Below are 13,170 nucleotides of genomic sequence, written 5' to 3'. Positions count from 1 at the left end.
TCACCAACTCTTGATATAGGGTCTTGTGCATAGGAATTAAACTTTTTTTTTTATACATGCACAGATAGTTTTCAGCAATTATTTTCGTAAGACTTTGTGTTCCAAATTGTTTTTCTCCTTTCCTTATCTCCCCCTTCCCAAGACAGCGAGCAATCTGATATAAGTAAAATATGTGCAGTATAGGAATTATTACATGCTTTTTCATTCATTCCTGGAAGAGATAGTTTATTTACTCAGCTCTTTTTCTGAACAAAATATAAACTGTACATTTCCTTTACTTGAAATGCCTTATAGTGTTTTCTAGTATCGTGTTATATAGTAATAATTAGCATTAATAGAGTGTTTTAGATTTGCAAAGCACTTTATAAATATTATTTCATTTTGTCTTCATAATAACCCTGGGAAGAGAGAGGCAGTTAATTATTCTCCTTTACAAATGAGGAAACTGAGACAGGCTATAGTTAAATGATATGCCTGGAGTTACACAGTAAGTCTTTAATCCTGGATTTAAATTTATATTGAATGAAGGTCCAGTTCTCTCTACACAATGGAAATGATTGCTTCCTCACAAATTTGTAAAAAAAAAAAAAAAAAAAATGGGAGGAGTACTTAGGAGTAAGAAAATGGTATTTGTACCAAAATAAGCCTTATGTACTTCTTTAAGGCTCACTCAGGTTTTTGTTTATATATGTGCGTGTGTGTGTATATATATATATATATATATATATATATATATAATTTTTCTGAATATCTTTTAAAAATTTTTGAATAGCTTTTTATTTTGAAAATACATGTAGTTTTCAACATTTACCCTTGCAAAACCTTGTGTTACAAAATTTTCTCCTTCCTCCTCTAAAAAAAGAATTCTGAGAGGAAGGATACTAGCGGCACAAAGTACTATTTTAGATAATCACTTTTCAAAGTTTGAAAGATATCAAAGATTGTATCCCTTTAAATTGTACCATGAAGAAGTGAATATGGTTGCTTAATTTTTTTGGGGATGCTGACAGAAAAGACTTGTGATGTTTTTATGGCTACTTCAAGAATATGAAAAGCAGTGGAACTCATGGCAAGGACATTTAAAAGCTACTCAGTCCAGCCTTCAGGAGAAAGTGAGCACACTTCAGAATGTGATTAATTCCAAATTAAGTCTCCAGAATGGTTAGATAAGTTCACAACTCCACCAGCAATGTATTTGTGTCCCAGTTTTCCCAAAACCCTGCCAACATTTATCTCTTTTCCTTTCATCTTAGCTAATGTGGGAGGTGTGTAATGATACCTTAGAATTGTTTTAATTTGCATTTCTGTAATAATGATTTAGAGCATTTTTCCGTGACTAGAAATGGCTTTAATTATCTTTTTATATCCTTTGATCATTTATCAATTGAAGAATAACTTGTATTCTTATAAATTTGAGTTAATTCTCTATATATTTTAGAAATGAGGCCTTTATCAAAGCCCTTGGATATAAACATTTTCCTGCTTCCCTTCTAATCTTGGCTGAATTGGTTTTGTTTGTACAAAAACTTTTTAATTTAACATAATCAAAATTACTGGATGTCTTTTTAAAAAACATCAACATAGTTTCCTTTGGTATCTCTTTCCCTCCTCCTCAGCCTCCCAGAAGTCCATCTCATGTAATAAATAGCATTTTTTCCCTCAATAATATTTTATTTCTCCAAATACTTATAGAGATAGTTTTCAGCATTCATTTTTTTTGTAAAACTTTGGGTTCCAAATTTTTCTATTTACATCATCCCTCTCCAAGACAGCAAACTATCTGATATAAGTTAATATTTACTATCCTTTTTAACATATTTCCATATTGTCATATTGTGCAAGAAAAATCAGACCAAAACAGTTGATCATCATATCTTCTTGTTTATGTATACAATGTTCTCCTGGTTCTGTTCTCTTCCTTCAGCATCAGATCATGTAGGTCTTCCCAGGCTTTTCTGAAATCAGCTTGTCAATAAATAGCATTTTTTAAAAAGACAGAATAGAAAAAGAAGGAAAAAAACCAACCTAACTAGTTGAGAAAGTCTGAAAGTACGTCCATGAAAGATGGATCTTTCATCTTTGAAAAGTGGTGGAATGAGATTTTTTTTCTTTGGGGCCATGTTTATTCTTTTTCTTTTTTTTCTTTCCAAGGCAATTGGGATTAAGTGACTTGCCCAGGGTCACACAGCTAGGAAGTATTAAGTGTCCGAGACCAGATTTGAACTCGGGTCCTCCTGACTTCAGGACTGGTGCTTTATTCACTGTGCCACCCGCTGCCTTGGGAGTCATGCTTATTCTTTATAATTTTGAAGCACTTTATTTTTGTTTGTTTTCATTTATATTGTTGTAATCATTGTATATGTTTTCTTGGCTTTTCTTCATTCTTGCATCAACTTATGTAGATCTTTCCTCATTTCTTAATATTTTTCACTTTCATAATTTCTCACAACAGTACTATTTCATTATGTTTGTGTACCCACACTACATCTACTTTGTTTTCATCTTTTTGTTATCAGAAAAAGTGATGTTAAAAATCATATTGTATTTATGAATACTGTTTTCTTATCAGTGGCTTCTTTAAGGTATAAGCCTAGCAGTCAAAACTTTGTATCAAAGAGTATGTACATTTTAGCCATTTTATTAACATAATATCATATTGCTTTGCAAAAATGAATTGTACAAGTTCTAGTAGATCCTGCCCAAACTGGAAAGTCTTCAGATATTTGCCCCCAGGGGTGGTTGTCAAAGGAGCATCTTAGTGAAGTTTGGAGTTTCTCTACCGGCTTCATGGTGATAAGTTTTGACTATGTGAAAAATTGAAAACTATTTACTTGATTTACAGAAAGGTTGCTATTTTCTTTTGTAGAGTACCTGCCTGCAATAATGAAATCATAGATTCTTAAAAATTTTGAAGTATAGATTATACTTCAAGATGGAAGATATGGAGATATGCTGTTTTTGTTTCAAATCAACAAAAATTTATTAAACATCTGTGTTCAAAGCAATGTGCTAGTTTCTAAGAATGAAAGACAAAAACAAAGGTAGCTCCTGATTCTAAAAATCTTCCATTGTTCTGAGGAGATGTCATGCTTACACAAAGAAGTAAATCCAAGATAATTTAAGGAAGAAGAGAGTGAGCACTAAAGATTAGAGGCATCAGGATTAGTTTGACTGAGGATGGGACATGAGAGTTGAGCCTTGAAGGAAGAAAAGAATTCTGAGAGGAAGGATACTAGCGGCATAAAGGACAGAGATCAGATTCAGGAAAATAGTTAGTATTCCAGTGTAGTGGGAATGCAGGTTTTGTGTAGGGGAGCAATGTTAAGTAAAGCTGGAAAAGGTAGTTAGGAGTCACATTGTAGAGGCCCTCTATTTGTGGATTGAGGAGTTTGTATTTTATGTTAGAGGCAATAAATTAGCAGCCTTTGAGCCCTTTTAGCAGGAAAATGAACTACAGAAAGATTCAGCATTACAGAAAGAAAAGGTACTATATCACTCAGGCTTTTTGTGCTCAATATTATATATGGCACTAGTAGAGATGGGGGGAAGATAAAGATACACACATAAGTAACTTATATTTTAATTGGAGGGGGAAAAAAGATTAACAAGCCTGAAGCAATGATAGGACAATAAAAGAAAAAGTTAAATCAGTGAACTATAATTGCAGTAAGTTCAGAGAAAGGAGAGATCACTGGGAAGTTGGAGTATTTGAAATAAAGCTTTGTGAAGGGAATGGGATTGGCTATGCTCTTTGGGTATAAGAGAATGAGATCAATTGCATAAACATGAGAGTAAAGATTAGCTCTTAAGTGAATGTTAAAAGAATAACAGATACTATTTCTGATCTAATATCTAACAAACCAGCCACATTTCTAGATTATGATTGATCTAGAATGGCAACACATGCTTTTAAAAAAGAATGAGGGAGAGGAAGAAGGGATGTGGAGGAGGTATCTCTATTTAGAGGTGTTGACTTTATATGTCCCAAGGATGTTTTGTTTCCCTCCATAAGAAGAAGGGATTGGAAGTATTTCTCTAGTTTTTGGCTCAAAGACACTTGTCTCTTTCATGCTTCCTGAAAAAGATAGGCCCTCATACATAGACATAGATACACACATAACACACACACATACACACACACACACGCACGCACATACGCACACATGCATGCACGCACATACTCTATTTTCCTCAATCCTTTTTCAGAGATAAGTAGCTTATATGATTCTCACAAATAATTTTCTTTGTAGGAACAGCAGCAGTATTGGTATAAACAGCACTTGCTTAGCCTGCAGCAAAGGGCTAAAGCACATGCACAGGGACAGCAACCACTAAAGGGCCCTGGAGTAGTGAAAGATGCACCAGAGCCAGTGAAAGAAGAAACTACAACAACCAGTCAAATCCCTGAACCTCCTCCATGTCAGGACCCCCCATTACCGCCCCCAAGTGAAGAGGTTCCACCTCCTCTTCCTCCTGATGAACCCCAGGTAAGCCATACACTTAATTCCTTGGCATTAAGTAGGGATTTTAAAAATGGATATGCAGGCTGTATATAATTTGGAGGTAAAGAGCCAAAATAACAGTATTCAATGACTTTAAAAATATAAAGTTAAAAATTAAAATTAGAAAAAAGAAAAGAAAGAACACAACAAAATTCAAAATCCTTGTAACCAGGCAGGACACATTCCTGCATTGGCCATGCCTTGGTCTGTATCCTGGGTCCTCTGGAATTATGATTGATAATTGTGTTTATAAAGTTCTTAAGTTTTTCAAAGTTGTTTTTGTGATGTTGTTGTATAATAAAATACTAGACTAATTAAAAAATATTGTAAAGACATCATTAAAAAGCAATAAAATTCGTCACATACAACAGATCAAGTTAATATATTATCAGAGTTGAATTATACATCCTTTCCTTTCTATTTATGATGGACAGTAATTGAAAAATGATATCAGTTCTAAGCATTGCTGATTATTCGGTGATTTTACTCTAAGAGAGAAGGATAAACAGGGAAGCAGGTGGTTTGGGCAGTTTGGGAAATATTTGTTGTCTCAAAACAAAATATACTAGCCACCAAAAATAACCTTTTAGAGAAGAATGCATAGCTACATCCATCACTAATGGATTTATAATCACTAATAAATTTAGGAAAGTTTCTTTTCTCTTAGCTTAGTTCCAGACTCTTTATTCTACACCATGTACTTCCAGATACTGAAGGGATATTTAGTTATTTTAGATAATCACTTTTCAAAGTTTGAAAGATATCAAACATTGTATCCTTTTAAATTTTTAAATTTTATTCTAAGTCGTTTCTATATTATTTTGTTTTATGTGGCAGTTTGTTCTTAGCATTGCTGTAGCATTAAGGACATATTCGTATTATAAAGTTCAGAAAGAATAGAAATTGTGTGAATCCAAAGTTCATAATTTCTTTAAGAAGCTTGAACTAAGAAATTGTTGGAGTGTAATACTTACCTGGCTTCATTTGTTATAAAAGTTGCAAAAAATGGAAAGAAAAGGATCATAACTCTTTTCATATTTTATATAAAGGGGGGAAAAAAGTATAAATATATAGGTTCACTCTCTAATGAAGAACTGAATATTTTAATTTATAATTATGACAATAACTACTCCCATGTTAATGATTGATTATGGGCCCTTGTGGGATTAAAGAATAAAGTGCCCTCTATGGGCCAGGCACTGTGCTTAGCACTTTACAAATATTATTATCTCATTTGATCTTCTCAAGACTCTGTCAGGCAGGTGCTATTACTGTAAAGGACCATGAAGTTGAAGTCCCTCTTTGCCATTTCACATATATGGTAAGAAAGATCACCCAAATTGGTCAGATAAATTGTAGGGACTGAAGGCTCTCTGGGAAATTTTAAAATATCATGCAAGTCTCAAGTGTAGATGTGTGTGTGTGTGTGTGTGTGTGTGTGTGTGTGTGTGTGTGTGTGTGAGAGAGAGAGAGAGAGAGAGAGATGGAGATGATAACTTTGATTTTGTCTTCTTTTTTCTTTAGTCTGAAGACTCTGAAGAAGAAGCCAGGTTAAAGCAATTACAGGCTGCAGCGGCACACTGGCAGCAGCATCAGCATCATCGAGTTGGCTTTCAGTATCAAGGAATAATGCAGAAGCATGCCCAACTACAGCAGATCCTACAACAGTACCAGCAGATCATACAGCAACCACCACATATACAGGTTACTTTCTCATTTTTACTGATCAGTATAAAGGATATGAGCTTTGTTCCTAGGATCTAAGATTACAGAATCATTGGATTGTAGATTTTTGAATGTAAAAGAACTTGATCAGTTTGTTAATCCATCCTTCTTATTTTGTTGATAAGGATGCAGAGACCCAAAGACATGAAGACGTGTTTTGAATCTGGGTACTCTGATTCCAAGTCCATCGCTTTTTTTTCACAGTACTATGCTTTTTTTTTTTTTTTTTTATCAGTTGTTACCTTTATAAAATATGGAGAGTACTAAGATTATCAGATGAACAACAGCAATTGGGTCTTCTCCAGTGGTTTTCCAGTTGCCTGGCGCTTTCCTGTTAGAGGCTTGAAGGCCGAAGGTGCTGTACTGTACAATTTTTTGTTCACTTCCAGACTTAGGATATCAGATGGTGGTCTCGAGCTGTTAGGATTATCTTATGAAATTGACTTAAATCCAGCTTTTTTATATTTTCTCTGGAATCCTTCACAAAAGCACCATAAAGAGAGATAAATGTTTGTCTATTTTAGTCAATTCTTGATATATTCAAAATTGAATTAATTGAGAAAATAAATATTTTCTTTAGTGATTTTCTGCTTATTTGGTTTCCTGAGTATATGGTAAGTGGAAGACATGCTAAATAAATTTTCAAAAGAAAAAAATGAATATTATTTAAATTAATAAGTTTACTTTTCTAAAGTCTTCAGTTTTTCTTTTTCCCATGTACTTAGTCTCTTGAAAAATGAAGCCCCTATTTTAATTATTTTTTGTCTTCATTTATAGACTATGTCCGTAGATATGCAGCTGCGGCATTATGAAATGCAACAGCAGCAATTTCAGCATCTTTACAAAGAATGGGAACGAGAGTTTCAGCAATGGCAGGAGCAGCTCCATACCTATCCTCACAAAGATCAACTTCAAGAGTATGAGAAGCAGTGGAACTCATGGCAAGGACATTTAAAAGCTACTCAGTCCAGCCTTCAGGAGAAAGTGAGCACACTTCAGAATGTGAAAAATCAGTATATGGGAAGCATGACAATACCACCTCCATTTGTTCCATATTCTCAAATGCCTCCAGCAATACCAACAATGCCCCCTCCTGTATTGCCTCCATCTCTGTCAACATCATTACCACCACCAGTTATGCCCCCTACTCTGCCTGCCACAGTACCCCCACCTGTGATGCCCCCACCAGTGATGCCTCCTCTACCAACATCTGTTCCTCCACCTGGGGTGCCTCCATCTCTGCCTTCAGCTGGACCTCCACCAGTTCTTCCTCCACCATCTCTCTCTTCAACTGGGCCTCCACCTGTTCTTCCTCCACCATCGCTCTCTTCCACAGGACCTCCACCTGTTCTTCCTCCACCATCCCTTTCCTCAACAGCAGCACCACCTGTCTTGCCTCCTCCACCTTTGTCATCAGCAACACCCCCTCCAGGAATGCCTCCCCCAAATCTCAGTTCAGGAGTTCTTCCCCAAGGCTTACCCCCTCAATTAACTACCACATCAGTTCCACCAGCTACCAATTCTCAAAGCTCAAAAGCTCCAGATAAACCTAGACCAGCACTGCTTCCCACTCCTATATCCTTTGGTTCACCTCCTCCTTACCATCCTCCAATAAAATCATCCATGGGCTCTTCAGAACAAGTGAACTCTAAAGTTCCTCTGCCGTTCAGTTCTTTCTCATCTGAACAAGGACATATGGAATCCAAAATTCCTGCTACAGGATCATCACCTGCTTCAAACCAGCCTGGGAACACAATTAAAGATACACCAGTAAGATCAGGTGGACTGCTTCCAGATCCTCCTAGAAGTGCTTATTTAGAAGGTCCAAGAGGCGGTCCTAGGTACGTGTGATGTTCTTTGCTGATTACGATTTGTATAGAAACTCATGTTAAAAACTCCATTAACATAGTTAAAATATGTACTTTCTGTTGGATGGTTGTTGTTGGGTTGTTCCTTCTTACCTTTGAAGATCACTCATCTGACTACAAGGGAAAATACTGTTCCATCCAGATCTATAGGTAAATTCTATAAGATGTCTAAAATGTAGTTAATATTTATTCTATATAAATTATTTCCAAAAATTAAGAAAAAAGTACTCTTACCCAATTCATTTTTTGAGACAAATATAGTCCTGATACCCAATCGAGTGAGGGATGAAGCAAAAAATACCTATAAGCCAATATTAACAGTGAATAAAATTAAAAACTCTTCCTCCCCCTCCCCCCATGCAATTGAGGTTAAGTGATATGCCCACATCTAGGAAGTGTTGTTTTTGAGGTCACATTAGAACTCAGGTCCTCCTGACTTCAGGGCTATTGCTCTTTCCACTGCGCCACCTAGCTGCCCCTAAAATTAAAAACTTTTAAATAAAATCCTAGAAAAAGTATATAGAACAATATGTCAAAAAATTATTTCACTGTGGCCTAGTTGGACGTATATCTTATATCAACAATGCAAAAATAGTTTAGCATTAAGTCAACAACGTAATCATAATTAAAATAAAAGCCACATGATCATACTAGCAGATACAAAAAATTCTTTGATGAAGTTCAATCCTTATAAAAAAATCCTTAAATGATATTATCGTATCAAAATAATAATAAAAATCTAGAACAGTTTTTAAATGTAAAAAGTATATATCACAGAGTTTAGTGTCTGCAATGAATAAACCTCAGAGGCTGTCTCAATATGTGAATAAAGCAGTGGTGCTCTACTTCTTGTGTTATTATTTGAAGGCACTTTTAGAAATGTTAAGATTAACAAAGAGGAAAGAAATTGAATGCTTGAAAATTTGCAAAGGTGAAAAATGATTTACTTTAAAAACAACAGGGAATCAAACTGACAGTAGTTTCAGTGAAGTAGGAAGTTTCAAAAGAAATTTATAGGAAACAGTGTGTCTGTGACAAATAGGACAAGTTCTTTTTTGCGACAAAATCTAGGAAGAAATAATTAAGAAATCCCATTCAAAATAATACAAAAACTACAAAATATCTAAGAGTTTTCCTGTATACATGCAGTAAAAATGTAAATAGATTTGCAAAATGTTTATTTTGGGGGGAGATCTAGAACAACTCAATCTTTAAAAATGTTTAGTGATTTTTTGTTTTTAAAGTCATGTGGGAAAAATATTGGAATTCTTTTTAAAACTATTTGTTCTTATGATTTATTCACTGGAAAATGACACTGGTCTTTTACACTTACCTCTATATATTTTGGATATCATACCCTTATCAAAAATAGTTGATATGGGGGCAGCTAGGTGGAACATTTCCTAGCTATGTGACTTTCGACAACTCACTTAAACCCAACTGCCTCAGCCAAAAAAAAAATATATATATATAGTTGCTATGAAGATTTCAAATACTCTTATTTTTTTTTTGCATACTTTTTGTTTACTTTATGGAATAAAACAAGCATTCTATGACATAGCACAATAAAAAATGATTGTACATGAAACCGCAAATCTCCCATATACAATTTGGTGTTCCTTTCAAGCATTTTGATATAATCTTTAATATAATTCAGACAAATCTTAGATAAACAGTGAGTTGATCTTATTAGGAACAAAATAATGCACACATTCATATAAAGTATCATATTTAACACTTTTATTTGGTATTCACGTACTTTATACTTTATGCAGTGATTATCAGTTTGCCAAAAATAGTTTGTCAGCTAGAAGTGGAGAAAAACAGATGAGAAATACTAAAGAGGTGAAAATAAGTAAATGATTCTTATAGTTCTCTTGTAAGATTTTTAAGATACTCTTAAAGAAATAATGAGTAAAAATTGGAGGAACAATCATTACTATAATAAAAATGACTACCTTCTGAATAAATTTAGTATCATGTCAGTCAAATAGACAAGATACATGTTATGGAGCTATATAATCTAATTCTTTTGGAGGAATAAAAGTTCAAAAATTTCAAAATAAAGGAAAAAGTAGGAATAAAGGAGTTGGAATGATAGTATTTTCAGAGCTAAGGTTATATTATAAATCAGTAATCAAACTATTTGATACTGGTTAAAAATTAGGAAAGTAAATCAGTTGAATTTAAAGATAAACAAAGATAGAAACTCTTAAATTTAATAACTAAGCATTGAATAAACTTGAGTTTATTAAGTACTTGGAAAGAACTATTTGGCAACTACTGTAAAAACTGGAAAATAGTTTGATAGGAATTAATTACTTTAGACTAACATCAAAGTCAGGTGATTTTCAAAATTTTGGCTAAGAGATCACAAAATAAAAATAAAATACGTAATTATATAAAATGAGAAAAAATTTTGTCTGAATCTAGTTAATATATATGGAATAAGAAGGGGACTGTTATTTAACAGAGAACAATAAATGGCATTCCAGAGCATTTTTCTATTATTAGGGAAAATTTTTTGCTCCAAATATCTCTGATATGAATCTGTTATCCAAGAGACATATAGAGAATAATTGTTGTTGAGTCATTTCAGTCATGCCTGACTTTGTGAGCCCATTTGGAGTTTTCTTGGCAAAGATAACTGGAGTATTTGCAAGTCAAGTGACTTGGCCAGGGTCACATAGCTAGTGTCTGACATAGCTAGTGAATTTGGACTTAGATCCTTCTGATTCTATACCTGATGCTTTATTCACTTTGCCATAGAGCTGATATATGGAAAATTAGCACAGCTCTAATAATATGATAATAGCTGACATTTATATAACCAGCTTTTATATATATATATATAACTTATATAGCACTTGTTTTGTGCCAGGCACTGTGCTAAGCACAATGTTATCTCATTTGATCCTCACAACACCTAGGAAATAGGTGCTATTATGATTTTCATTTCCATTTTACATGTGGGAAACTGTGGCAAACAAAGGTCATGCAACTTGCCTCGGGTCACATGGCTTATATGTGTCTGAGGTCGTATTTGAACTTGGGTCTTCTTGACTCCAGATCTGATGCTGTATCTATTGTACCAATTAACTGTTCTTGGCTCTGTAAGGCACCTTTCTCACTTTTCCAATAGTGAAGGTGTAGATCATCATTGATTGAGAAGTTTATTCACTGGGAATTACTAATATCAGTGAAATAAGACATAAAGTCTAGAAAAAAAGACCATGAATTTTAAAGCTTTAATAGCCATATGAAAGATGGCTCTAAATCACTGAATGGAAACAATATAAAATAAATATGAAATCTATTTTTTTCAGTTCCCATTCAACAAATTGACAAAGATAACAAAAGATAGAAAGATAGTGATTAAAGAAGTGATTAAAATGTCCATATCTTTTGAGCCTGAGATCCCACAGACAGGTTTATATTCCAAAGACAATTAATTAATTAATTAAACATCAAGTTCATTGTTAAAACATCAAGATCTCATGTATACCAAGAAACTGAAGCTCTTAGCAGAACTTTTTGTGATATCAAAGACTTGGAAACAAAGCATTGGCCCATTGATTAGGAATAACTAAAGAAACTGTGGTAACATGACTGTAAAGCAGGAGTTTCTTAATCTTTTTTGTGTATAGTGAAAAAGATACAGAATTACAAAGAAAATTAATTATATTGAAATTTAGTTACCAAAATATTTGTTTAAAAAAAAGTTTATGGATTACATTAAGAATGCATAAATGTAAAGAAAACAAAGTGTGCTATAGAAACAATGTCTATGAGGAATTGAGAGACACATAAGTAGACTTCTGAATTGACACAAAATACAGTAAAAAGAACCAGGGCAATATTCTGTTTCTTACAATAACAGAAGAGCAATAAACAAAAATGAATGCTGTGTAATTATTATAACTGAGGTTCATCACAAAGAAAAATTGATGGTGCGTTTTTCTCCATTGCTGAAAAGGGAGATTGTGGGTGTGGAATATTACCTGTACTATCACTTAATAGCTATTTTGCTGCAAAACTGCTTTTTTTTTTTTAAACTCAAAAATCCTTGTTATAAGGAATATTTGGGGTTGAGGAAGGGATCTATAAAGAAATGAATATGACCTAACAAGTTAAAGTATAAAATTAAAAAACCTGAGTTCAGAGCCATAATGGTTTGGAGAGACATTTACAGATGAAGAAACTGAGGTAGAGAGACATTGTTATTCATCCTAGTTCCTGTAGCTAGCAAGGGCCTGAGAGGGATTTGAATTTCATCACTCAAAATCAGTATCCCATTCTCTGCCAAATGACTTAAGAGAAATCACTTAACATCCTTTGGCTTTACTTTTCTCATTTATGAAACTAAGGGGTTGTACTACATGGTTCTGAGATCTCTTACCCCACTAGAAATCTGACTTTCTGGTCCTACATATAAATCAATAAAAAAAATTTTTTAATTTTTAATTATCATTCTTGTTGCTTAAATATAAAGCTTATGAGATGTATGAGCCTTTATCCTCTCTTATATGTTAAAATCACTGTAGTTTTGTACATAAGTCTGCTTTCTTTATCTCATGAGAGGCAGAATGACAGAGTTGCTATAGACAATCTGGTTCTGGATTCAGATTCTACCTCAACATCTCTGTCCTGGCTCTGTGTCTCTGAGCAAGTTGTTTAACTTTCCAAAGCTGTAGGCAATTCTCTAAGACCATAACTGCAGAATGGCAGCTGGTTTTCATTCCTTCAGGAATTACAACAATAATCATAGCCACAACTTCTGTTAGGTAAAGACAAGATAGTACTGAATTATAGTATTCATGTTCCTTTGTCACTTTTTAGTTTCTTCTGAAACACAACAATGACAAGGAACATGTATGTGAACTTTGACTTAATGAACTTGTTCTGCTTCATCAATCAGAAAAACACCTTTTTTTCCCCCACCATAGTTTACATTTGGAAAAGAGATAAACCACCTTTTGATTTTGAATAAATATTTACAAATAAAACAAAACACAAATGAAAAAAATACTTTGTATTATTTTTGGTTTTTTGATTTTTAAAAATCTTTTCCTGAA

General features: G+C 33.7%; 1 protein-coding gene across 1 annotated transcript in view; it reads left to right on the top strand.

Annotated features, from left to right (window-relative positions):
• YLPM1 (YLP motif containing 1) overlaps positions 1–13,170 on the top strand; it is a 58,644-nt gene that overhangs the window by 8,868 nt on the left and 36,606 nt on the right. The window contains 3 exon segments of the mRNA XM_051977596.1: positions 4,251–4,487; positions 6,027–6,206; positions 7,005–8,068. Coding sequence (XP_051833556.1) covers positions 4,251–4,487; positions 6,027–6,206; positions 7,005–8,068 — 1,481 coding nt within the window.

This window comes from Antechinus flavipes, chromosome 2 (assembly GCF_016432865.1).
Source record: "Antechinus flavipes isolate AdamAnt ecotype Samford, QLD, Australia chromosome 2, AdamAnt_v2, whole genome shotgun sequence".
Lineage (NCBI taxonomy): Eukaryota > Metazoa > Chordata > Mammalia > Dasyuromorphia > Dasyuridae > Antechinus > Antechinus flavipes.
The sequence above is the reverse complement of the archived record's forward strand: the minus strand, read 5'-3'. Positions and strand labels throughout refer to the sequence as shown.